The sequence below is a fragment of the Perissodus microlepis genome, chromosome 7, assembly GCF_051167445.1.
Source record: "Perissodus microlepis isolate ML-2025 ecotype Zambia chromosome 7, ASM5116744v1, whole genome shotgun sequence".
Classification (NCBI taxonomy): domain Eukaryota; kingdom Metazoa; phylum Chordata; class Actinopteri; order Cichliformes; family Cichlidae; genus Perissodus; species Perissodus microlepis.
The window spans coordinates 44428514-44454359 of record NC_140467.1 but is presented as its reverse complement, the minus strand read 5'-3'; the positions used below and the strand labels follow the sequence as shown (position 1 = coordinate 44454359).

General features: G+C 39.9%; 1 protein-coding gene across 2 annotated transcripts in view; it reads right to left on the bottom strand.

The window, feature by feature from the left end:
- Positions 1-13100, bottom strand: part of pappaa (pregnancy-associated plasma protein A, pappalysin 1a) — a 112781-nt gene extending 99681 nt beyond the window's left edge. For both annotated transcript variants that reach the window (XM_084935331.1, XM_084935332.1), the window contains exons 1-2: positions 11895-13100; positions 4214-5318 (exon numbers count right to left, since the gene is read on the bottom strand). In XM_084935331.1, the coding sequence (XP_084791457.1) occupies positions 4214-5318; positions 11895-12285 (1496 nt within the window). In that variant the 5' untranslated portion in view covers positions 12286-13100. The remainder of the gene's footprint in view (positions 1-4213; positions 5319-11894) is intronic.
- Positions 13101-25846: the final 12746 nt, after the last annotated feature.

Sequence of the window (25846 nt, the reverse complement as noted above, 5' to 3'; positions counted from 1 at the left end):
AGATCATATAAGGTCCCTCTTTCTAATAATTTCAGGAATTTCATTATTTCCTCAGAAAATATTTGTCCAGAGTTTTTGGACATGCATGTTGGGAGAAAGGGGTCACGCGGTTTTTGATGCTGAAATGAATGAGTCAGCAATGAATAAGGGGAGAAATTCTCTATTTAGTTTACTAATCACAATTTAATTTTTTTAACAGCCTTGGCCCTTAACACTTTAGCGTGCAAGAGAGAATCAAAGCAAGACTCAGTTTTACTGTAATCAGCTGACAAAAGCTGAACATACAAAAAGCTTTTGTATGTCTGCATGTGCATGTGTGCATGTTTCTGATTTCACACAGTGTTGACTATGTTGTCGTGGATGTTTTACATTTTCGTTTGCTGCCGTTACAGGAAATCAGTCCCCAATGACACTATCATAGGGATGTAAGCAGAACTGCTCTGAGAATTGAACTATCTATTCACGTCTTACTCAAACCTCCCTGCAAATTACCCTTTACCTCACTTTACACCAACCGCCCAATGTTCTCTCTCATAGACCCCTCAACTATTTCCCCATCCAATAACCCATGTTTCCCACTCTTGCCTCTTATCATGTTTTTTCAGCTTAGATGAGCCACTTGGGAGAGACAGGATTTTCCATGCATTTAGCCACACTACTTTTGTCCTGGGAAAACAAGTTTCAAAGACTTACAAAGAGAGAGAAGAAGAGAAAAAAAGACAAGGGAGGGAAAGTGCAAAAGGTAAGGCGAGTGAAGAAAATTGATCCTAACTATAATGAAGCGTCACTGCAGGGCATCTCTGCTGGGGAAATTCAGGGGTCCATGAGGCAGCTCAAACTGTCGTGTTAATGCTTTTATATCTGATACATATTAAATGGGGGATTATGACTTCATCCATTTACATCCATATATAATTCATATAAAGCCATAAATTCGCCTCGTATACATGTGTCTAGGGCAGCTAAGTGTGAAAGCTGGGGCACGCTGGCATGGCAATGACAGTCTCATAGCCAAGAACACTTTTGAAATTAGAGGGGGCCCTCAGCTCCCCTGTCATCAAGTCGGTCAACACCACAGCCCCATCATTCATCTCTGTCTTTATTACTATACTTAGGCTCTCTTCTTTAACCTTCCAGCTTAGTCCTCGGAATATTTCTCCCTTCAAGGAAGACACATGCATAAGAAATGTTGCTGAGTTTTTTTTTTTTTTTAAATCATTGTTTAGAGACATATGAAACAGATGATTGGATAGCCCTGGGCCTTTCTACCTCTCCAAGTTCTTATCTGAAGTAAAAGCCCTTAATGGAGTGCTGAGTGTAACTCTCTCACTTTCTGGCAGAAATGTGTGAAACGCTTCATCAGAACCTTACTTGACTTCGGAACCACAGTCACCTTGCCAATGCAATATCAGCTGAATTCCCCCATGTGTCATATTTTCAAAGGACCACCAACAGAATCTGGCTATATATTATCCCGTCAAAGCCAGATGCGACCCTGCATTCCTACGATAGCCCACGTAAAGCCACCCACCTCCCACAATCCCTTCAGTCCTCTAGTTATGCAGAAAATCTACTTTTTCACTTCTCCCAGCCCCCACAAGAGTGCAGGTGAAACTTTGACAACAGGTGGGCTATGGCTTTAAAGGGGAAGTGAAAAGTCCTGGTATTTACACCCAAGCACTCCATTATGTTTTATGGGACAGGGGCTTAAGGTTTAGACGACCAACTGTAAAACTCTATGTCAAGAGCCCTGCACCAAGCTGGAATACAGCGTGGAGAAGGAGTGAAAGACATGAGACGCTCCATCCATTAACCTGCCACAGGGAGAGGTATTGACTCAGGAGGGAGGGGGCAGGGATGGCAAGAGGCTGAGGGAAAACAGATGACCTGTTCGCCCCTGACAACGCCAAGCCAGAACTTCATTTTCTAAAAGGCTAAAATGGTTGATTGTGAGGTGTTTCCAAAAGATTTCTTTCATCAGTTGCTCTCAAAAATGTCATGTATTAAGTTCCTGTGTACCCTGTGATTTTGTACCTGTAATTATATCGATCACTAATTGGGAATAAAACAAGCACGTATGTCTACATATGTCAGCTTGTCCAACAATAGATACTCATTCTACCATTCAGAAAGTGGATTCTCATTGCATGCATTACAGACACACTGTCAGATATATCAGGCTCCAGACATGAGAATGTTTAGCCTTAAAATAAATGCTGTCAGATAACATCAAATACCACCAAAACCAGAAGAAGTGTCAAAACCGAGGTCTGTGAAAACAATGCAAAACATTCTCTTCAGCCAAATGTGGAGCGGGGAGGGGGAAATATTATTAGTGGTATTTTCAGAAGAGAAACTGATGCAGCACCACTGAGCTGCGTGTGTCCTGTGTTAGCCAGATTTTTTTTTTTTTTAAACACTACACGTAAGTGGTAACAGGCCCAAATGCTGCAAAAATAAATGCAGGACCTCACAACCATTGTTCCCCTGCATACGCAGTACATTGTTCATCCAGAATTCCATAATTAGGGAGGAATGTCAAATTGTTTGTACTCTCTGCAAGTCTCTCCAGACATACCATAATCAAAACAAAATAAGCAACCACTTGGGGAGATTTTATCTGTGTTTTAGGCAAAAATCTTTCTTTCTGTGCATTTTATTTTCACTTTTGCTGCTATCCTTCCTTTCACAAGCCCATCTTTCAAATGCCCACAGGGAGACTTTCACATTGCAACAGCACGCATTTTGCCAATACTTGATGTCTAAATTAAGTAGTTAGAAACCCATTAATCAAGTGGTGGCTAATGATGACTAAGTTGGAAGGGATGTGGTGGGAACTGAGATATGGAAGCAATGGCAAACCCACCTGCATTACCCTCTGATGTTGTTAATTAGATGTCATTATTTAGCTATTTAGCAGTCATTTTAAACAACGGGACAGTGCCAGATAGACAGCGCTTCCAGCTTAGCTGTGATTGAAAACAGCCTCGTCTCCTTGATTCATACTAACAGAAAGACCCAAACAATCCCACACACTAGGTTTACCAGCTTATGTCCCTTTCACTTGTCCTCACATGACAGTGGCAAGAAATACTGACCAAGCCTTGCCGTTTCTCTCTCTTTTTCTAGCATACCATAAAGACCCCCTGCACTGTCCGCAAAAATGTCTCACTCTACTGTGTTGAGTTTCAGTGTACCAAGAAACAAACAATCCTGCTATTGGAGGTCTGGCGCAAACCTTAATACAGCAAAATTCCAGAGATGTATTCTCCTTGCCAGCTTTTACTCATCATCTACAAACCACAATGAAGTTACCACAAAAACAAAAAAAATTGAATGCATTTATGAGCAACCTCTGTCTTCTCCTGAAGTTATGAAATCGCATAATATTCTTCTTCCTATACAGCGCTGCAAAATGCCTCGGGAATTTTGTAACACAGGCTATTACATGCAAGTGAAATTACGTTCTTCACATTTCTTTTATGGATAATTCTTTACGAGAAGATGTTTAGGCACTCATACCTGTCTCATTGGGACTCACAAGAGTGGTATTTCATTGAAGTGAATTCCTTTGCTATACAGAAAGAAAATATACTGGACCTTCCTTTTGACTCCTAATTGCCCTCAGGCTGTGTTTAGAATGTCACTCTTTCCAAACTCTCCTTCTATAATCAAGCCAGTTCAATGAAGACCACTGGGTATAGGAGACACAGAGTAGAAAAAGGTGGGGAGAGTTGGTGAAAACTGGATACAAGAATGAGTGGTCTGGCCCGTGCGTTTGCTACCAGGAAAGTCATCCGGTTGCGTTTGTTTTACCCTGCATAAGTGTGGAACACTGATTGAACCAGTCCAAGGCTAGATTGGACTTGCTGCCCCCTGAGGATTTCCTGGGCCACACAGGCTGGGAGTTGAGTTACACTAAGCCTTAGCCCAAATGGTCAGGAAACAGTAGGAGTAGACATAAAGAAAAGCTTTCTACAGGGACACATGTATGGAAAGATTGGCTGTTTGATTTACTCTTGGCATTCGAGGCAATAGTGGTTTACCAAAATTACTCAATCATGTCAGAGTAAAAAAAGGAAAAAAAAGAACTATAAAATCAGTAAATGCTTTTTGGAGGATTACAGTAAAATATGTTTATTAAAAAAATACCAAAGAGAATTACCAGTGCTAAAACACTGTGTCATACGAAATGTCAAGAAAGTATTCTTACTTGTGTGGAGAGGAACGGTTGAAGCATGTCTTGGTCACGTCTGTCACATTGGGGTTGCAGCAGTCGCCAAGATCATAGAAGAAGTTTTCCCAGTTACACTCAGGGTCACATATACCATTACCCTGCTTGTGTTCAGGGCAGCGGTTTCGATATCTAGACATGCAGTCGCCTGCATCAAATCCTGTTAGCGGATGGTTGCATTCTAGGTCACACTGATCATCGCCAATTTTGCTGATGTCACAGTTAGCTAAGATCAGGCGGTTTCGTAGAGAAGAGTTGGTCACGTTGTGAATGCTAAGCTCCCAGGTTATGTTATAGGGGCTGAAGGCGTCATTAAGCTGCTGATGCTGCAGAATGATCTGGTGGTCTGACACAGTTGGCCTTGTCCTTGCATCATCCCAAATATTTACAACACGATATCGAACTTTCTTTGGTCGGCGGAAGGTCCAAAGTTGGTTGTAGTTTCGAATGACCTCAACGTTGTCACAGACAGTTTGACCACAAGTTGGAGGTTCCAAGCTTGTGTCCAGGAATCCCTCAGCATTTCCATTTCCACCACCATTCACAAACCCTGACCTCGCACCTCCTCTGTGCTCAGGCTGAGGAAAACTACCATCTTTTACAGTCAGCCACTTACGACCTGGGTGCTCAAATGTTTCACAAATTATCAGCTTAGGTAGATCTTGGGGGTCCTCTTGGCCTTGCATATCCCTGATGATATGCCTCTGCCCTCGGGCCTCCCTCCATAGACTCACCCTTTCCACTGCCCCCCTGTAATTATGATTGAGTGCATTGCCCCCAATCATCAGCACTTTGCACTTTTGGGTCAAATGGCTGAAGACATCGCCGGATTGCTCTCGACTAACGGCGACCTGGGCTCCATTGACGAAGAGCTTCATGTACACGCCATCATAGGTGATTGCAATATGTGCCCATTGGTTTGGTATATAACGAGCGTTGGAGCGCATTGAGGTCACTTTGTGGGCACGGTCAGTTTTAAGGGAGAAGAAGAAGCGGGGATCACGGTCGCCATATTCACTATCCGCCTGGATGCCAAGCAGCCAGCCTCGGTCACTGGAGGCATAAAAGCATTTGTCGTAAAGGCCTGAAAAAAGAATGAAAAATCAGTCAATATGTTAATACCTTTATTTGCAGGAGTTAAACAAAAAGAAAGTGAACACATTAACTAAAAGTTCATCATCTCCTGAGGAAGAGCTACGAGCTATGCAGAAGTGGGCTTGTAGAATAACTATAACGCAGTACGTCAGTTTCATTATCAGTTTTTCCTGTGATAATATTTCAGCATTACTTTCAATATATTCACTATATTATCAGTACCTTTTGAATATTTTATGCAATATGTGTAAAAGTGTCGTTTATTAAGGGGAAACAGGAAATGTAATCAAGGTTAGTGAGCAAATATATTAATAGATTTTTTTTTCCAATCTAAGACCTGAATATTGGGTTGAAGTGCTTGTTTAGCTAAGAGAGAACCAATGGAAATCTCTCACTATAGGCTTTTCATGAACACTGAGCACATTTAAAGTAGTTCATGTAAATGTCCCTTGCCAGTGGGTTAGCCAGAAAAGACTACTTTTCTGCTAAAGTCATGTTTTTGCAGAGGCACCAAAACACCTTTTTCCTGTTTTACTTGGACTGTGTATGCCAGCTTAAGCATTGTAATGTGTTTTCACTTCTTAGGGGATCTCTGAATGCTAACTGTTTGTTTGTTTAGCACTTGTTGAGGTACATGTGTGCAGGCACACAAGTCCACATCTGTGCATACTGCATGTGTTTATTAATGCGTTTCATGACTCTGAGCATATATCCATACAGTCCCAAGTGTGCAAATATTCCAAAACCACGGGGAAACGCCTTACAAGGTCCATTTCAGCCTGTGGAAATCTACTGTATGTGTTCACAGGTGGGGATAGACCTGCACTGCACTCTTGTAATTTCTACAATTGCCAACATCATGAGCTTTTATGTAATTATATCTACCCACAAAGAGACACTCGATCCGTGACCTGAAGACCCAGCTCATATAGATATGAAGTATTCTTTACAGTTGCCGTTACGATGAGTGCTTCAAATTCCTGTAAATGCCCTTCATATTTTTCTCTGCTGCCTTTATTATGGTGTGAAAGCTGATGATCACATCTTGGCCTCAGCTCACTTGTCAACTTGGGTGCCTTTGTTGCCCATCGATTAGGCTACCTGAGCCTCTAATAAGTGGCTGGCTAATGGTAATTGTACAGACCTGCTAACTTTGACCTGTTTCTAATTAGATGCACTCTGCAGTGTGCGTTCATTAACTTGGTATTTTCACGGAATAATGTTCAAGGGGTGAGGGTTGGGTTCAGCGTCAAGGTCAGTCCTTCAGTGGATGACGTTTTCAGGCTTTCCACTACACTGGAAGGAAAAAGCTTCCCATCTGCCAGCTAGAGCACTCAAGGCAAAAAAAAAAGGTGTGCTAAAATGCTCATAGGGCTCCTAGTGTAAACAGCTGTCATAATTCTGCCATGGTCAATTTATTTAACATGGTGTGCTTTTCCAGACCCAATATTGTGACTGCTGGGTCTCGCACAAAAACACTTAGGCACACATATGCACATACTTATAAAGACATGCATATATACATTCTCATGAACAAATACACACACCCATGGCCATATGCACAGACAAAATGAAATAGTGAAGTGCACATTTGTGTTCACATATAAACACACACAAAGAGACTGGCATGTGCTTCAGTCAACCACTGTTTCTGTCAGCTTCAAATGCAGCCCTCCTTGCAATTGCCATTTGTCTTCTTTCGTGAAAACACACTCAGGAAAAAAGGAAAAGTACAAAAACACACATACCCTCACAAAGAAAAATGTCACAAGGTCTTGATAAAAAGCAGGGAGGAAGGGAACATTAAAGACTCTGTTTACTTTTGAACTGTTTTTGCTCTAAAAGGTCAAAGAAAGGCACTTTCATGGTCATACCTAAGTGACCACCAGCTATTTCCCCATGCAGACAATGGAAAATCCCAATGCCATTTTAAAACAAACAAGGATATCATTCATAAAAATATCATTGCACTTTAAAACACTTACCTTTTGACATAGCTTTCAAGTCTCACTCCAAATTAATTCAGCTAAATAATTTGCAGTCATTTTAATTTGGGGTATTAAACAAACCCTTTTCCAAACTGCCATTCAGCCACAGTAAGGCGGTGCATAGCTAATAATGCTTAGGACTGATAAGAAGTTTAAACCTCTAGTTGAGGTAACGATTGCTAAGAATAAGTGTTAGACTCTGAGCTTAACCCTTCTTTAAGCATCAACCTCTTTGTGGGTAACTAGCTGTGATCATACACAGCAATGTGCAAAAGTCTTGTGCCACACCTTACTGTATAATATGTTGTTAGTTGCTGTGATTTATGGAAATATGTGCAAATATACATAGAGTACTACACTACATGAGTTTGCACAATTTTACCAAACTTGAAGGTAATCTTCAACCTCAATAACCAGCGCATCCTCTCATAGACAAGCTTTCTTGTCACTTCAATGAGCAGATCTTCAAAGCTCTTCTTTGGATGTTGGCTGCCTCTGTTACTGTTTTCTGTCTCTGTCAGAACGTTCCCACACTGCTTTAGTAATGTTGAGGTCCAAGCTCTGTGTAGGCCAATCCATGACTGATAAAGGAATGCGTTACTGCATTGGCAGTGTGTTTGTGATCATTGTCATGCTGAAAAAAAAAAAGGTTCTGATTATTTCCAGATGATATTGCGTGGTGGATCAAAACCTGATAGGACTTCTCTGTGTTCATAACATCCTCACCTTTGACAATATCCAAACACCACTTGCTGAAATGCGAAAAAAAATAAATAAATCTAATTTGGATTCGTCACTCCATTAAGATCTGTTGCCACTGATTTTCAGTCCAGTCCAGTTCTTCTGTAATTCGGCATACCTCAGCCTTATTTCCATGTTTTAGTTCCTTGAGAATGGCTTCTTATCAGCCAACCTTTCACTGAGAACATTTCTTCTAAGGCTTCAGTGAACAAAACATGGATAACCTGAAGGGACAGAGGCATCTCTCAGGTGTGTTAGGTCTCTGTTCAGTTTCTTCCTATTTTTTAATGACATGACTTTTAGATTCTGTTCATTGCTGTAGACAGCTTTTTAGACCTGCATTTCTTCCTCCATTTGTCTAGCGTCCTCAATTTTTTTAAGGACACACTGTACACCATACCAAGATATGCCAAGTTTTCCGCTACTCTCTCTTTAGCAATCACTGTGTTTTATGTCAAGTTACTATTTACAAAGTGCCTAAAGATGTGATTGGCAGTTCTTTGCTCAGCTGTCTGTTATCTGCAGGCACAATATTGGTTCATATCTCTAGTTAGGTGTCTTTTTATGTATGTATGATACATAGCTTATGGTTAATGAATAAAAAAAACAAAAACACATCCTTATTCAAATGATCACCTACAAGGACTGGACTGAAAATTAGTGCAAAAGCAGCCAATGTCCAAAGAAAAACTGTGAAAGAGCTTCAGAAAGCCTGGAGAACTATTACTCAAGACGGCTTAAAAGATTGGCAGGAAGGTCTGGCACCTTGGAAGCAAAATATAGGAAAATAAGAGGAAGCTCAAAGGTTTTGCACAGTACTGTATCACACTTAAATTAATAAACCAATAAGATACTTTTTCTAAGTAGCCATGAAAAAAACCTTAAACAAACTTAGTTTATGAGCATGATATCTATTGTGTATCGTCCTGCAATGAGGAGATACATCTGTTATCAACTTAATTATCTGCCAGCGACTGCACATAATTGTCTCCAGCAGGTTATGAAGACAGCCTGCACTCCTCTTGTGATTTATTTTCCCCTTTCGGGAAAACCCGACATGACCTGGATACAAAGGCTAATCGGGCACAACAAATTTGGATAACATTCGGACGCAGAACTTGAATTTCTGATTGTGTGCTTAGAAAGGTATGTGTGTTTGTGAGTGGTGCTCTGTAACAGTTCAAATACTAAACCTGGGATTAATTCTGACCACATGTAACTGTCAAATGTGACCCAGAGGGGTCTTGTGATTGGTTTTAAGGGGTTGAAAACTATTCAAATGTGTATTTACAAATGTTTTATTTGATCACATAGATACTATGAAACTATAGCTTGAATAGTTCCTTTATTATAAAAAATAGTTAATAAAAAAAAAAAGCCAGTCTACAAATGTGGTCTGCAAAAACTGATAAACCTCTTTAAATGCTGATATTTTAATATTTTGCCAAACCAGAAACTCTATAAATATAATAAAAGTAACTTAAAGCTAAGTCAGTCATACTGAGTGCAATAAGGGAAGATAGTTTTCTTTTATCTATTTTTCCTTACTGAAGGCATTTTGGACATAATCCCATTCAGAATAATTTTATGAGGCCAGAGGAAAGAAACTCTTACCCCAACTGGTCAAAGAGTCTCAAGTAACATAATATATTTCACAGTTGAGACTGCGCTCACTCTAACTAGTCAGTTGCACAGAAAAGAGCATCCTGTAAGAAACGTATAAAAATGGGGGAGGGGGGGTGCAATTGTGTCAGTCAAAAACAAGACAATAAAAAAACAGTTCCTCCAACAACACTGTGCTTAGATCAAAACATGGGGATGGAGCATTTTAGGGGCACAAGGATTTTGAGGTCTCAATTGGTTTTAAAAGATTAGGCTCAGTTGAAATTGTTAGACTGTCATATTTGTTGTCTTTAGGTCCAATCTCTGGCTCACTGATGGAAGGAAATCTTAAAACTGAATACACAAGATTATACAGGAATAGTAATCTCTAGAAGGCAGTGGTAGGTGGGGGGCTGGGCACAACAACAACAACACCTGTAAAAAATGATGAGATCCCATTCCACATCTGCAAGAACTATAACGTTCATTTTTGTCAGAATTGTGTACGAGATGTGTTTATTTAACTCTGTGGTCAATATGGAGGCCGCCCTTTGTGCTATTGCTTTACTGGATTGCATTATATTGCACAGATGTTCCTGTTATCATGTCCATCCTCTATAAAAAATCAGGAGTCACTCAGGTCACAACAGACCCTCTTACCCCCCTCTCCTCTAGATTAAGACTCTTACAAGGAACTGGCTTTCCAGAGCATGTTCCTGCCAACTGGCTAGGGTTAGCTACTGTATGTGAATACAGGCAGGCAGAAGTGAATTTTTTATTATTATTTTATTTTGTGTGTGTGTGTGTGTGTGTGTGTGTGTGTGTGTGTGTGTGTGTGTGTGTGTGTGTGTGTGTGTGTGTGTGTGGTACCAGGGTTTTTGTTTTCTGGGCGTTTCTTTTGGAGTTTGTTTTGGGTAGATAGATTAGGACACATGCGGCAACAACGGAGCAAGAAAGCAAGTAAATGTATTGGTAAAGTTGAGTAAAGTCCGCTAGACGTGTGGACTTGGAGTAAGCTGAGGAGGACTGAGTTCAATTCAGTTCAGTTCAGTTCAGTTCAAAGAAAGCCATCTGCACAAGTACTGTGGCAGACAACGAGTTGCTACGCTCCCTATCGGCAAAGAAAAGAAATAAAAGAAAAAAGATATCCGATCCTTTAATGCACAAAAGCTCCGTTGGTCACAACCAACAATGCCGTTTAAACGCATTTTCAGTGCTTCTTTACGCACGGCTCGAGAACAGGAGGAAAAAAAAGCGCACAGATGATACAGTGCTTTCCTCTGACGGCTGGGTCTTACTGAAGTGACTGTGTACCCCGCTATGCTCTGTCGCTGGATAGACAGATGCATCATCAGTATCTGATTGTGCCTTAAATTAGAAACTCGCCGATGACGACGACGATGATTTCGCAGAAGTATCTGCGTTTTGGTGACAGTGCACAACACCATGAAAGCACACCACATAAACATAAGCAAACATAAGCATCACATTTTCGCTCAAGAAGGGGGGAAACCCTGGATCCCTCAGTCCTGTCTCGTAACTCCGGTAGCCAATCCAAAGGTGTCGATTTGGAGGGGCCGGGTGGGGAGGGGGACACAGAAACACACACGCGCGCGCGCACAAGCTTGCGGCTTGAGCTGCGAGCTTTGAGCGCCTCCACATACATCGAGTCTCTCCCGTTTTGTGCCTGACGTGACGTGCTCCCTCCCAAACTTTTGGCCATTACATCATAGCTTTAAAATAGCCAAGTCGGTTGAGAGATTACATTTTACGCGCAGTGACATCAGCTGCCGGTCAAATGATGCAGTAGCCTATATCTGCTGCTACTAATCCCCACTTACATTTCATGACTTACAATTCTTATTACTCACGTACGCGAACATTACAAAGTGGTAAAACAGAGGGGGGGAAACACATTTGCGTGATAAATTTTTACTGCAGCGATCATACCTCTGTAAGGTGGCAATCTTAAATATGATCAAAATCTTCAGTGACCCTATAGTTGCACTACCTAAAATATCCGCTGTACTTTTTAGAGCATTACATCATTGTCTAGTCTGATAGATGAACTCATTTTCAACTCGCTGAAACTGCATGTTGCTTTGTTAAATGGACTGGGATAAAACGCTGAAGGTTTCCATGTTCATCTTCCATTCTTTCTTCAGTTTGAAGTTTAACTAATAAAAGGAGTTGTGCAGATGATAGGATGGAGGATGTAATATAAAGTAGCCTACCTGCGATCACTGTAGGCGATCGTTGACCTCCCTCCGGTTTGATCCACATCTCCACAGTGAAATTGCCTCTGGGTATCTCCACGCCAGGCTTCAGCCGTAGCTGATCTCCCCTGCCGGTAAAATAGACAGCTTTCCCTCGGTCTGGTGAGTTTCCCTCCGCTTGAGAGGAGCGCCGGCGCTGCCGAAGCACCCGTCGCTCCAAGCCGGGCAAAGAGCGTTTGCCCCGGGGCAGACGTGTGGCACAAGCCCCTGGGATGGTGGCTTTCGCCTCCCTAATGCGCACCAACTCCCTCTTGGATCTCCCCTTTTTCCGGACTATCCCGCACTCTGATCCAAAACACAAGATGAGAATCACCAGGCAAGACACCCAGGGTGATGTCCAAAGTTTCATTTTTCGGGAGAAGAAATGGCAAAAAATTAAAAATAAAAAAATAAAATAAAATATGAGGAAAAAATAATAAAAGAAACAGTGGAATAACTACAAAAAATATGTCCACAATGTTCTTCTCTTTGGGATCCTCTCGAGTTTTTCCTTCTCCCTTTTTACAGCGGTAGAATGTCAAACCGTAGAAACTGTCTAAATAAACCCATAAAGCTATGCTGTTTTTCCCTCTTTATAATGCTAAGCCACGACCCCCTCTCTTAAGCAAAACTACTCTGGAGACATTCAGGGGACACAGGAATATTTCATTCATGTATGTGTTCCACGGTGCCTTTTCAATGGGTCCCATTTAGCCAAAGGGATGACTAATAAGTAATCAATCAAGAGGGGGGTCCGGCCGATGCCCCCGCATCCCCCTTTGGACGGTAGGAGTTACTTGCAGAAATCCACAGTTGTCCGCCAAGCTCTTGTCACACCTTTTTGTTGTTTCCTTCCCTACCCGTAAAAGAGAATAAGTAATGGCACATAGCCTATTAAATTCCAAAGGAAAGTGACAGCAAACCGACCTCTCATATTTATTACAGAAAACAAGAGGTGAGATGTCATTAAAAAAAAAAAAAAGAAAAAAAAAAGGAAATCCAAAACTTCCCTTTTCCTGTGTGCCTGTATAAAAAGTTGAAATGTACTATAATATCTAGTTAGGCAGAAGAGAGACACGGGGACAGAGAGCTGCACAAGTAACCATCGCGGTCCTCATTGATTGCCTGAAGCAGATACACTTGGGGGAGTCGGAGCTCGTTGTCAGCTTTAGAGGACTTCCAAAGTCTTTTAAAGAACAGGTCATGTTTCAAATGTTCAGGGGCTGTGTGCGCGCGCGTGTGTGTTTGTGTGCTTTTTTTCATAGTGGGAAGTCACACAGGTAGGCAACTCTCACTGAGGGTAATTCTCTCTATGGCACATAGTGAAAGGATGATGTTTTCGCTGTTTGGAAGGCGTATATGTATCCCTCTAGTGGTTACAGTTTAAACAATCCAGCACTTCTACGAGTCCACAGCACAGGACTTCAACCAAGCACTCTGAAGTCATAAAAAACGAGTTCAGTCTGTGTCGTCCTCCCTCCACTTCCGAAGCTGAAATAGTCCTCAGTGTAAATATTATTTACATTGCAGGAGTTAAGTCATTTATTTTGTAACAAGCCAAATAATATCTGGAACTAGTAAAGAACAAAAAGTACCGCTACTCACTGTCCTCTGGGAAAGACCTCAGTGTTAAGTGAAGGATAATGTACTTTATGAAAGGCAATTGTCCTGTACTGTCAAAGTCATGTTTCCCATTAAGGCAATTTCCAAATGAAGTAAGCAGTAGATCAGAGAAGTAATGGGAGAACAATGGCAGCTTCAATCTCATATTTACTTAACTTAATTTGATAGATTATATGTTGATTCTTTTTTTTCCTTTTATTTAAAAGCCTCAGCGTAATGCTTTTAAACAAGCAAAAAAAAAGAGTCTAAAACAGCTTGTTTATGAAACCTAGCAAACTCTATTAAACTCAGTCTATGTTTATCCTATTATATTTACCACACAAGGACTATTATTTTTTTCAAAGTAACGTGAAAAGGGAAAAGAAAATGTAAGAGATTTACAAGTTTCAGGTTGACTCACACTTAGTAGTGTTTACCGATCATCGCTTTTGATGGATGTGAATTTGAAAACCGCATACTCAAAACTTTCTAAGCCTTTAAGACCGAGGACAAAGGAGTCATGAGTTTCAAGCTGCCGAGTGAAATGAAAACAGTCCTTTGGTCAGTGTTACTGTTACTCTGAGGATAGTTTGACACACAGAAAAGAGAAGGCCTTTACCTTTAGTGGCTTTCCATACAAACGGAGAGCTGGAATGTCAGCATTTCCCTCTGTTTTCCTCCAGTTGTTTGTTGTAAATGTGTGTTTAGACAGCCAAAATTTACAACCTGCCATAAAGAGAAGACAGTGTAAACACCAAATATTTGCTTTCTTTTTCATATGGCATTGTGACTTTGTGTCGCGTATTTCCTTTTGTGTCTTGACCAGGTTCTCGCTGAAAAAGGTGTTTAAAAGTTGCTGTAAGTACTGTAGAGTTTTGCATGGATCTTTTTTTGTCATTTAATTTTATTTGTTTTTCCTTTTGTACAAGACAGCAGGCAACTTTGTGACCAAACCCTGAATGTTAACACATATTCTTTATTTGCTTGTGAGCCAACTTTTCCTTGTATGTGAGATTGTATGTCTGAAACACTTTCAGACATGAGAGCTTAGGGGAGTTGTTTTTGGAACACAGTTTGTTCAACTTGTATCCATTTAGTGAGCAAAATGCAAGTTTATAGTTATGTTCAATCTACTTTTTTCATAAAATATGGGTAGTATCAGGTGCTAATACTGCAGGAAAATTGAAATGAAAACCTACTAAGGTATATCCAATCACACGATGAAAGACTTCTCCAGTCCTGTAATTACATTCTTCACTTCTTCCCTCCCCAGATCAGACTGTCACTCTCTCTTTTTCTGTCTCTTCTGCTTCACTTTTGAAGGAAAACGACTGCTGAAGAAAAGATGGCATAATGTCTCCCAGTCAGCATCCTTTCAGGTTGGTACACTATGTTCAGACTGCAAGGATTTGGAGATGGTGGGGGTGAGGAGGAGGAGGAGGGGGGGTGACCTTTATGTGTGAAACATGCTCACATAAAGGTCATTCACCATTGCTGTGTTATGCAAGGAGATTGAATTGAACTGTTTTAGTATAGTCTTGCACCAACCGTCCGAACCCTCGGGGAATGAACGAATCGTCGTGCTCAAAGTTCAAACCGTGTGCCTTCTTGCCCCATTTGTCAGTAATGGAGCATCATAATAGCTTTTCTTTTCAAAAACAGGCCGATTCCAAGTTATTCCAAGGTTTGATGGTGCAGGAAGGAAGCACAGTGCCCTGTGTTAGATAATGTCACAGTACCCTCCACCAAAATCTGAGTTAGATCATAAAGCAAGTCAAGTTCAGAAAGTCATCAAGGTTCATGTGAGTGGACAAACACAAACCTTTGACTGTGTCATGGCTAACAGACAAAAGAAAAGAAATAAAAGTATGTTTCATATACATATAAAGTGGTCAAAATGGATAACTAATATATTTTAAGCTTAACAAAGTTGAAAAGTTGTAACTGTAACGGTCTATTTTTTTATCATTTGTTTTCTTAGTGCAGCACATCGTATAATCATGGCGTATAAGGACGAAGACAATCCCAGCAATTTTTATAAAGACATAGGCCAAGAAAAGCTTTTGTAGTAAGGATAAGAGACATCAGGATTACTTGGCTTCAATATCTAAATAACCCTCCACCACTCACTTGTAACCATGAGAGATTACATCAGTGAGGTCTCGACACAAATGGACATTAAGTCAGTTTTCAATAGAAATATCTGCATGTGCGCGACAGCCATTTAAATGTTGTTTTCACTACAGTCACAAGAATACTGAAACTTTAGCCTTTGCTTTTCGTCCTCCATTGGTGATGCGACCATTGCTGTCCTCCCATCTCTTCCGCATAAAGAAAAGTGGTTGCAGTTCTGGACAATAATCCCGTATTTCCTGCTACACATAGTACGTGACCACGGAGAAATGCGAGTCCAACAGGAGGGGAAAAAAACACATTGTCCTATAATCCATTAATGCATCCGGCTTAATCTGTTACTGTGGCTGTTCTAAAGCACAAACCTAAATGCTTTTGCCTCATTTTTGTGGATGATCTGTAGAATGAAATGATATACACTTGAGTGTCAACTGTGTTAACACATAAAAGAATAATACAGATTAGGTTTGTAGTAAATATGAGGGGGTGGGGACAATTCTGAAAGGTTGAGAGATGTGAAAAGAAAAGCTCCACTGACAACAGGATTTCATAATAGTGCCAGAACCTGGTAAGGTGGTTTCTTTTTCTAAATATAATGCTGCTACAGAATACCCATTAAAGCCTTTAAGAGTTTAATCCAGTGATACACACAAACACATAACAGGCCAGATATTCAGTCAGCGATTGCATGAAAACTGGCACGCACACATTTTCAGGTTAAAAAAGAAAGAAAGAAACAGAAACAGTTGTGATTTGTTACTTTTAGAAAGAATATTGCAAAGACAACAGACAATGTAAATAATCACATAAATCACTTTTAATCTCTTTTAATGCTTATGACAGCTGTAAGTTATATGTACGCACGGACAGCAAGTTTAGCTGGACACCGGCAATATTACATATGGACACAAAAATTAAAGACTGAGAGCATGTTGATGGTCAAAAAAAAAATCAGAATATGGGCATACTCATGTGAAATGTTATTCATAGTGAGGACAGGTCAGATTACTGCTTTGTATGATACATAAAATCAAAACACTGGAATACTTTGTGGATGAAGAGTGAAATGTCAATAATTGTGTGTTTAAATCACATCAGTTGAAGTCAGCAAATCAAACCGTCCCATGTCACATCACAGGTCACTATACATCACAGTGTACAGTCAAAAAAAATAACTCAGGCACATGATTGGGAGCTTGTTTTATATCTTTAATTTAATGATAGCTTCTGGGAGCACTTGCATCCCTCTCCTGTGACACATTACATCCTCGCTAGCCTCCCATTCTGCTCCGATGTCCTGCCTCATCGAAGTGAAAGATAATTTATTAGTCATAGCTTCCAGGTGTAGAGCAACAGAAAGTGGCAGGAAGACAGGATGTGACCATAGACTGTATATAAAACAATTTAACGACGTCAGAGTGTGAAAAGCAAAGTCAGTGTAGAAAAGCCTTAAACCACCATTCTTTTAAATGGCCAGGAGAGGACGACTTGTCAGCTGCAAAAATGAGCCCAGTTACATCAAAGTTCATGAAAACATGAGTGTAACATGAGCTCTAGATACAATAATAGATATCTTAATATAGTGTGTTAATTTAGTAAACTATGATCAAACTTAGAGTAGAGCAAGGAATGCTTAAGGGCAAAGGTACTTTGTAGCTAGTAAATTTTTAATCTATTCATATATATATAAAGAAATTTCTACATATAAATTGGATGAGTGTGTTGGCAAAGGACAGGAATTTTAGTATTTGAAAGAATATTTTTTTCCGTTTATAGTCAATGTTGAACTGACTATTTTTCCGCTAAGCAGTTTGGAGTTGAACCATCAGCTTTAACCACAGGAACACTCACAAACCTACAAACCTTTTTCATCCTGCAGCACGCAAACACATACTCAAGAGAAGTCCATACATACATCTGTGTTTATTTAAAAAGTAGCACCTCATTAAAACTAACCAAGCTAACAGGTAAGAAATTGAAATTTTTTAAATTTCTTCTGCTTTTTCGCACAAAAGATAAAAGAATAGTGATGTAGGAAAAATTTTGGTGGAGGTAACAACTGCATTGTGCTCTTTTTTTTTTTCTTTTTTTTAAAGCTATAAGTTGGCTTATATAGAGTGCTAATTCATTAGCTAACACTTCCAAGATTGGTTAGCAGGCTGCATTCGTAAACTGTCCTAGCACAATTCAGAGACACACAGGTAATTAATTGTAAAATAAAATGGAATTTAACTCCCCAAAATTTAAATACAAACTTACTGGCTGATCTGTAATACACAGCAAATCATAATATTTTTTAGATAACTGATTTTAAAATGGTCCAAAATGGCTACAACAGCACACTCAGGGTGAGGAGGTCCAGTCTAGTAACTAAAATGTAACTAGTGAATTCTGTCAATCAACATGGCCACACCCCTAGCTCAGTTATTCGGGTACATGAAATACGGTATGAAGCGGGAAATAATCCATACAGTCTAAAAACATTTTGTACCAGGCTATAAATTTGCTTTATAATGCTCTAAAGTTGATCATTTTAACATAGGCGTCTATGGAGCCAGCCTCAAATAGCACCTAGAGGAATTGCAGTTTATGCCGCTTCCACATTACTGGCTTACTTTTTCAACTCTGGTTGTTGCCCCTTGGTCTGAATAATATGGCTTAAACTTATTGAAGATTGAACTGTGGCTTTATAGATGGATATTTTGACCCTCTTGAGACGGAAGCAAGTTGTATAATACCTGGAAAAATTGTTTAACGGGATTTTTAAGGAAATGCAGAATTGTACTGAACACTTTTATAGTGTTCAGTACAATACATAAATGTGCACTAGCAGTGTGTTCCTCATCTTCACATCCTGGATTTTAGCCACTGTTGTGAGCTGTGTGGTAAACAATAACCCATTATAGGTCCCCGATGGCAACCAAGGCTTGCCCTTGGTTTAACTCTACTGCTTGTGGGGGAAAAATTATATGTGCAGGGGTGCAGAGTACGGCACAGTCAGCACACCATCGCTTACCACTACTACTGCCCCTCCGTCTAGACTTTAGAGCACGTCCATATGGAGATGATTAAAAAGCTCATTAGCCTGCCTACTTGAAATACAGTTGCAGTGACGCTTGTCCATAAAAACACAAAGCAGACCGGTTTCTGCAGCGGTATTAACCAGGTTGAGGCATCAAGTCCCCCGGACTGACAACAATTTGGCACAAACCCCCTGTTCACCAAATGATGACTGAAACTGAATGCGTTCCAAGAAAGAAATAAGGAAAGAAATTATTTCTTGGAAGACTTCTAGAACTATTTGCTTGAGGTAGTCTGAGCCATCTGGGTGAGGAAGACTGGAAAAATGTCTGGTAAGGTGAATGGGATATGGCCCATTAGAAGAAAAATGGCTTGGTCTTATTAAAAACATTTAGGGCGACCGAAGACTTGCTTTAAAGGCAAGCAGAGATTTGTGTAGAGTGCAAAAACTAAATCCGTGCAACACCCATTCCCTGTTTCTCACTAGTGAATTTGAAGCATGAGATTTAAAAGATTCGCTGGACCAAAAGTCAGATGCTCCGTGCTTTGCAAGAAAAGGGAGGTGCGTATGCATTCATGGCCACTCGTGTTGTAGCGCACGTTGTAGAAATTTGTTTTTAACACTGTACCATCAAGAAGGTGTTCCAACAGGCTTGGATCAGGCTGATCAGGAAACCTCATGTAACGACATCTTGCATTGTGAACATGTACATTTGTGTATCAGGTGAACAGAAATAAATTAAATGCTATTCTGTATCTACATTGTTGTGTAGACTGGCACTTAATAGCTGCAAGAACAGTTGTAAAAATATTGAAAAGTTAGATATAACATTATTTATTTTATTTTTTTTACACAAATAATACTGTTAATATTCCACTTCAGCATTCTGAAAACACACAATAACTGTGTGCACTTGCAGATTGACTACATACAACTGTTTTGCAGTACCCTATTGCTCTGCAATCAGAAAAGTCAACACAACTGGGATATTTGCATGAGCTGTACATGCAAGAGTGACTAAGACTGAAGCCTGTCACAAAATGGACGAGTTCTACTAAAGAATGAACAAAGTCAATATTCTTTCAAGTATCCTCTGTGAGCACTTTACAAGTTTCAAGTTTCACAGCTATGAAAGTTTTCGCTTTAGTAATAGAACCAAGCTTCATTGCTAAACATCTTTGAGGTTTTGTGCTTCATTGGCGGGGCAATATTTGCACTAACATGAACAACAAATGGAATAACTTTGTTCACAATGTTCAGAAAGCACAGAGGTGCATGGAGAGGTCCCAGTAGAGTCATGGCCTTGTGCATGTAGCACACTGTGGTTTATCTGAATGACTGTCTTTGAATGGACTGTGGCTGAACGGAAATAGCTTCATTGAGAGCCTGGAAGCATGTTAAATACAAAGCTTGAACATGAACAAATATTTTGTGTGTCAGTGTAAATGGGCTAACACCAGTTAATTTCACATTTACATGGAAAACAGTATACATCCTGCTCTTTGTTTGAATGGCAACTTTTCAAAGCGTTCTTGACTTGCATCAGGTGTTTTTGGTTGGTCGGTTTGTGCGGTGAAACCGAGTTAGGACGTTTTAAAGGTGTAGACATTAACAAGGAGGCAAAAGAGCAGGAAACAAAATAAGCAGGACTTTTTAAAGAACATACTTTATGGTCTTATGTGTAATTTGTAATTAGTGTGCTTTGTTGCAAACATCACTGATGTAATGCAAGTACCGGTCCACTAAGAAAGGAAACTTAATGTGTTTAACGAAATGTGCTCAGTACAATGCAAAAAGTCTGTAAGCAGAAAAACACACGCTGCAGAATATGTCAGCAGCACATAATGCTACATCGAGATGAGCAAACAATAGGCACGTGCTGATTTGGAGTCAACAATGCAACACTGCACCTTAATGTGTCTGGGCCAAACAATGCAAAAGCCGATTATGCAAATTGGGGTTATCGAGGGCACTGCAATGTAACAATGGCACCAAGTTGATTGGGCTGTGTGCGTGCACACTACCCATTCCCCATGGGTTTATTTTTTCCCCCATAGATGCCCTTCCTAAAACCCCCTACCCTGTGGTCTCTTTCGTGAGGCCTCATTAGAGACCCCTGTCAATTGGAAGGACAAGGGTCATGGCACAGGATCAGATTGATCAATACCCCCCAGCATGATCAATCAAGTTGTCTTTTGGTTTCCACCAATAGGATACCAGCTTCTACCAAAACAAAAGGGAGAGAGGGGAAAAAGAATGCCAGAAAGAATTAGGAGCATTAAGAATAGGCAGAATGTAAACAAGCCTGCCTGGCTGAACAGAATCCAGAAGCCTCCTTTTTTTCCCCCTCAATTTAGAATGACATTGTCGAGGACAATGTCATTAATGAGTGGCGCTACTCATTGATGAGTGGCCTGCGTCATCATGATGCACCTGTAATGCCCTTGGGTCTTTCTGTGTTTGCTCTAGATTTGCAACACTTTGTTGGAGATTTAGATCAGTAACTGCACAGTGATCCATTTCCTATGAAATAACAATCGCACGCACACAGACAATGGCTGTCTTCATCTTCTTTAGTGGTCATTTTTTGAGCTAATATTAGGTTAATAGTGGTACACATTTGTCTTTAATCGTTACTATGGAAAAATTCCACTTTTTTCTACTTCCATTTAATTATAAATCACCTCATTTCATATTTCTAAATTACAAGTCGCAAGCAACCTTTTAGCATTTGCAGAGTTAAGAAAATTGAAATGATCCATTAGCTTTGATTATCAAACAGTCTTAACAAATGGGCCAGGTTTTTTTAAGGATCCTTTCAAATTAAAATTGCCCAGTGTGTATTTTCAGTAGAGTGCTGCTTACGAGCCAAGGAATTATTCTCCCTAAGGAATAATTCCAGCCACCAAGGAGTTACAAATCATGGAAATGCGATGATGGAATATAGAAAGGAAAGGTGATTAGTGCTAAATCATCAAAAACATATTTTCTTTACCTCATTTCCCGAGCAACACTTTGCATGACATTAGCTGGCCAAGAGCCAGGCATAAAGGGCGTGCCGTAATGGGCGATTCTGAGGTGAAAGATAATTCTTTTAAAGCTAGCAGCTATACAACACAGTCATGACATGCAGCATCAAAATGGATTTGGGTTTGCGCGAACATACTACAGCTGAAAACAAGAAAAACAAAAGAAGCCTTGAGTCACATGTCGTTTTTTTATATTTTACTGGGAAATGAGATTTAGGTAAGCAGATGCAGTGATTTATTGAAATGTGTTTAAACATACATAGACTACATGGGGTAAAAACAAAGATTATACAACTCTAAAAACATTTAAAAAAAAAAAAACCCACAATTTTCAACATAGCCTGAACTCTGTTTGGGAAGCTTTCTTCAGGAATACAGTACAGCGTTCCTGATTTCTTTCTATCTATCTATCTATCTATCTATCTATCTATCTATTTTCCTTCCAGACTTAATTGTATTTTTTTTTAAGTGCTCTTGAGCAATACTTCTCCGGGCTCTTTGAAGGTCTTAAAGTTTTTCTTTGTCTTTTTGCCTTTTTTTCCACTCATTTTCAGTCCAGTCCTTGTACCTGACCATTTTTAGAGAAATATTTCTTTGTCCGTTTAACCACTTAATTCTGACCTATAAATCAATCAAACATAGAAAAGGCACTGAACTCAAGACATGAACCAGTGTTGTGTCCACACATAATGGAAATCTGAGCAAGAAACCAATTTAAATTGTATCTTTAGACCCTTTGGTACTGGTAGCCTGTCACAGAAAAACACAATTTGTTCCAATTTCTATAGGTGAATCTACAAAAAACGCCCAAGATAACAGTTCAGTGGGCTCAAAATAGTATTTTTGCGCCAACAAGATGATTCCCAAAGAGCTATTACCTGAAAACTTTGTCATATCTCACTATGGTGTGTAGTGTGTCATTAAAAAAAGTGGAGAAAACTGGACAAGTCGAGGGCAAAAAGGGAAGGACGACGGAAATACTATTCCATGACGAATGAAAATCTGACAGTATTTTTCTGCATGGACACGATCCCCAAACCACGTCAGTCGCCATTATGTTTTACAGACGACTGTAGACACTGTCTCTCCAGACCTCCTCCGTACATACTAACGACAGTTTGAAGCAAAAATTTCAAATTTGCATTCATCACTCTATAAAATCTGTGGTCAATGACTTTCAGTCCAGTTCTTGTGTAATTTGGCATTTATCAGTGTTTCTTTTTTGCAAAGAATGGCTTCTTGGCAGCCATCCTTTCACTTACGTTATTTCTGGTGAGGCTTTCGTGAACAGTAGGGTCAGCTGTATCTCTCACGTCCTATGTCAAGATATTTTCCAATTTCTTAAGAACATGACTTTCACATGCAGCTCATCTGCTGTATACTTTTTTTTTTTTTTTTAGATCTTTCACTTCTTTTTCCTACACCAATTTCCCCAAAGTATTTATTGAAACACTGCACAGCATGTTGAGATATACGTTTTCAGCTGATTGCTCTTTTAGAATCATTTTGTTGGTTCAAAAATGCTATTTCAAGCCCATTTAATTGTGTTATCTTCTGCATTTTTAAAAGATTGCACGACCTCTCCTAGACTTCAGATTGCAGATTGGCCCAAAATTCGGTTTTATTTCTGTAAGGCCTACACCCTGAAGCCCCAAAGTATGATGATCTCTCCACCGTGTTTCACAGCTGGATAAGGTTCATGTGCAATGCCTCTTTTCCATAAAGCATACATTTTACTTTATTTTTATGACTTTCTACATTGTAGATACATACTGAAGATATCAAATATATGAAGCAAGATATATGTAGCAAAAAAACTGATAAATAATTCTAAATATGTCTTATATTTTAGATTCCTGGAAGTAGCCACTCTTTGCTTTGTGTACAGCACTGCAAACCCCTGACCTTCTCTCAATGAATTTCATGATGTAGTCACCTGAAATGGTTTTCACTTCGCAGGTGAGCCTTGTCAGGGTTCATTTGCGGAATTTTTTGCCTTCTTAATGGGGTTGGGACCATCAGTTGTGTTGTGCAGAAGTCAGGTTGACAGCCTCATTCGACAACTGTTAGAATTCCTATTATGGCAAGGACCACTCAGTTAAGTAAAGAGAAACGACAGTACGTCATTACTTCAAGAACTTTGAATGTGTCCCAAAGTGCAGTCACAAAACCCAAAAAGCATTACGAAGAAACTGGCTCACATGAGAACCGACCCAGGAAAGGAATTCCAAGAGTCATCTCTGCTGCTGAGGATAAATTCATCCAAGTCACCAGCCTCAGAAATCGCAAAGTTAACAGCACCACAGATTAGAGCCCACATCAATGCCACACAGTTCCAGTAGCAGACACATCTCTACATCAACTGTTCAGAGGGGACTGCGCAAATCAGGCCTTTAGGTAAAGGTAAACGGATGGTCTCTACCCACCATGAAGCATGGAGGAGGTGTGATGGTGTGGAGGTTCTTTGCTGGTGACACCGTTGGAGATTTATTCAAAACTCAAGGCACACTGAACCAGCATGGCTATCACAGCACGCAGCGAGATGCTGTCCCATCTGGTTTGTGTTTAGTTGGACCAAAAATCATTTAATGAGGTGTGTCCAAACTTTTGACTGGTAGTGTAGTACACATTTTGCCAAGAAGCTCTACTTTTATCTCATCATTCCACTTGCTAATTTTTCACAGTGGTTATATTTGTAGTACCCTTCTTTTAGAAATATCATTCACTCTTTTTTTCTTATAGCAGACACATAAAGATTTTAGCAAGTTGTTCTGCATACAATTCCTGCTGTTACCCATGATCCTCTTGTGTTGGATCACGAACATTCAGGTCTTAAAAAGTTGTTTTCCAGGCTTTACAGGCTTTATGAATTTCTCTGATGCTTTTTATGAAGTTGCTGCAATTTTGGCACACTTCACACAAACCAGTCTTTCTTGAGAGGAGCAGGTTTAACCAATAACCACCCTGTATGCATTTATTTATAGGGATGGGTACCTCTTCAGCCCACACTTCCAGTCTCATCTCATTGATTGGAGCGCCTCAGGAGGTAGTTTTTAGACCACAGAAGTTCACATAGGTTTACTTCCAGCCTAGACTGTGAAAGTTTAATCAAAGTGTTCAATGAAAGGCATAGAAAGTACAATTTATTTCTCCATTATTAGTTTAGTGAGACTGTGTCTGACTGTCATTGTGATTCAGATGAAGCTCACTAGTTTCACCTCACTACTGTGATAATAATGCAAATTGCAAATGGATCTGAACACCAGACAGAAGGATCTTGATCAACTCCGTTTCGATTCCCATTTCCTCCTGATTCAGCTGCTGATTACTGTTTCAGCAGTTTCATTTTTAAGACATTTAAATGGCGCAGCAGACTGAGGAATTACAAACCGAAGGTGTGAGAATAAGACATAGTAAGCCAAGGCAGAAGAGTCCATTTTTTCCCCCGACTTCTCACATTTTGTAATAACTCTCAGACGATATAATATCTTATTTCAATATACTGCTACTTGTCAAACCTGAGGAGCTCTTGGTGAAGATATACAAGATCATTAATAACAGCATGTGAAGACCAGTGTGAGAAATCCTGAATATAAAAGTTCAGCAAAAGGGTAATGATGTCTTTACTCAAGACAAATAGGGCTGATTCACTGATCCCCAAAATATATGGTCTTCATTAAAAGGGTCTAAAATTCAGATTAGATAATTGTCTGCCTCTTGTCATTGTCTACAGCTCTCTGAGCCTGCATGGGGAGGCTGGAAGTGCTCCCCGAGATCATGAAAACCATTAATAAATAATAATGGTGAGATCAGGGAGACATCACTGGAGGGCTAAATCTATTCCTTAGAGCAAATTTAACCTTGACCTTCTTATCCCAGTGACCAAGCTTCCCTTTCTTAAGCCAAGGGTCAAGAATCATATTTTCAGCCTAATGTGTCCCCTTAAAGCAGACTCGGATCTAAAATATTGAAATGTTACCATTTGTACTGTTATAGGCAGGGAAAGGCTTTATCGTCAGACTTTTTTTGTGCTCCTTCAGAAATAATATTATCTACTCCAACAACGCACCGCAGATACATGCAAGGAACACAGAAACTCCTTGATGTTTATCATGTGTGCCAGTAAAGGCATCTAGTTTTCAGTA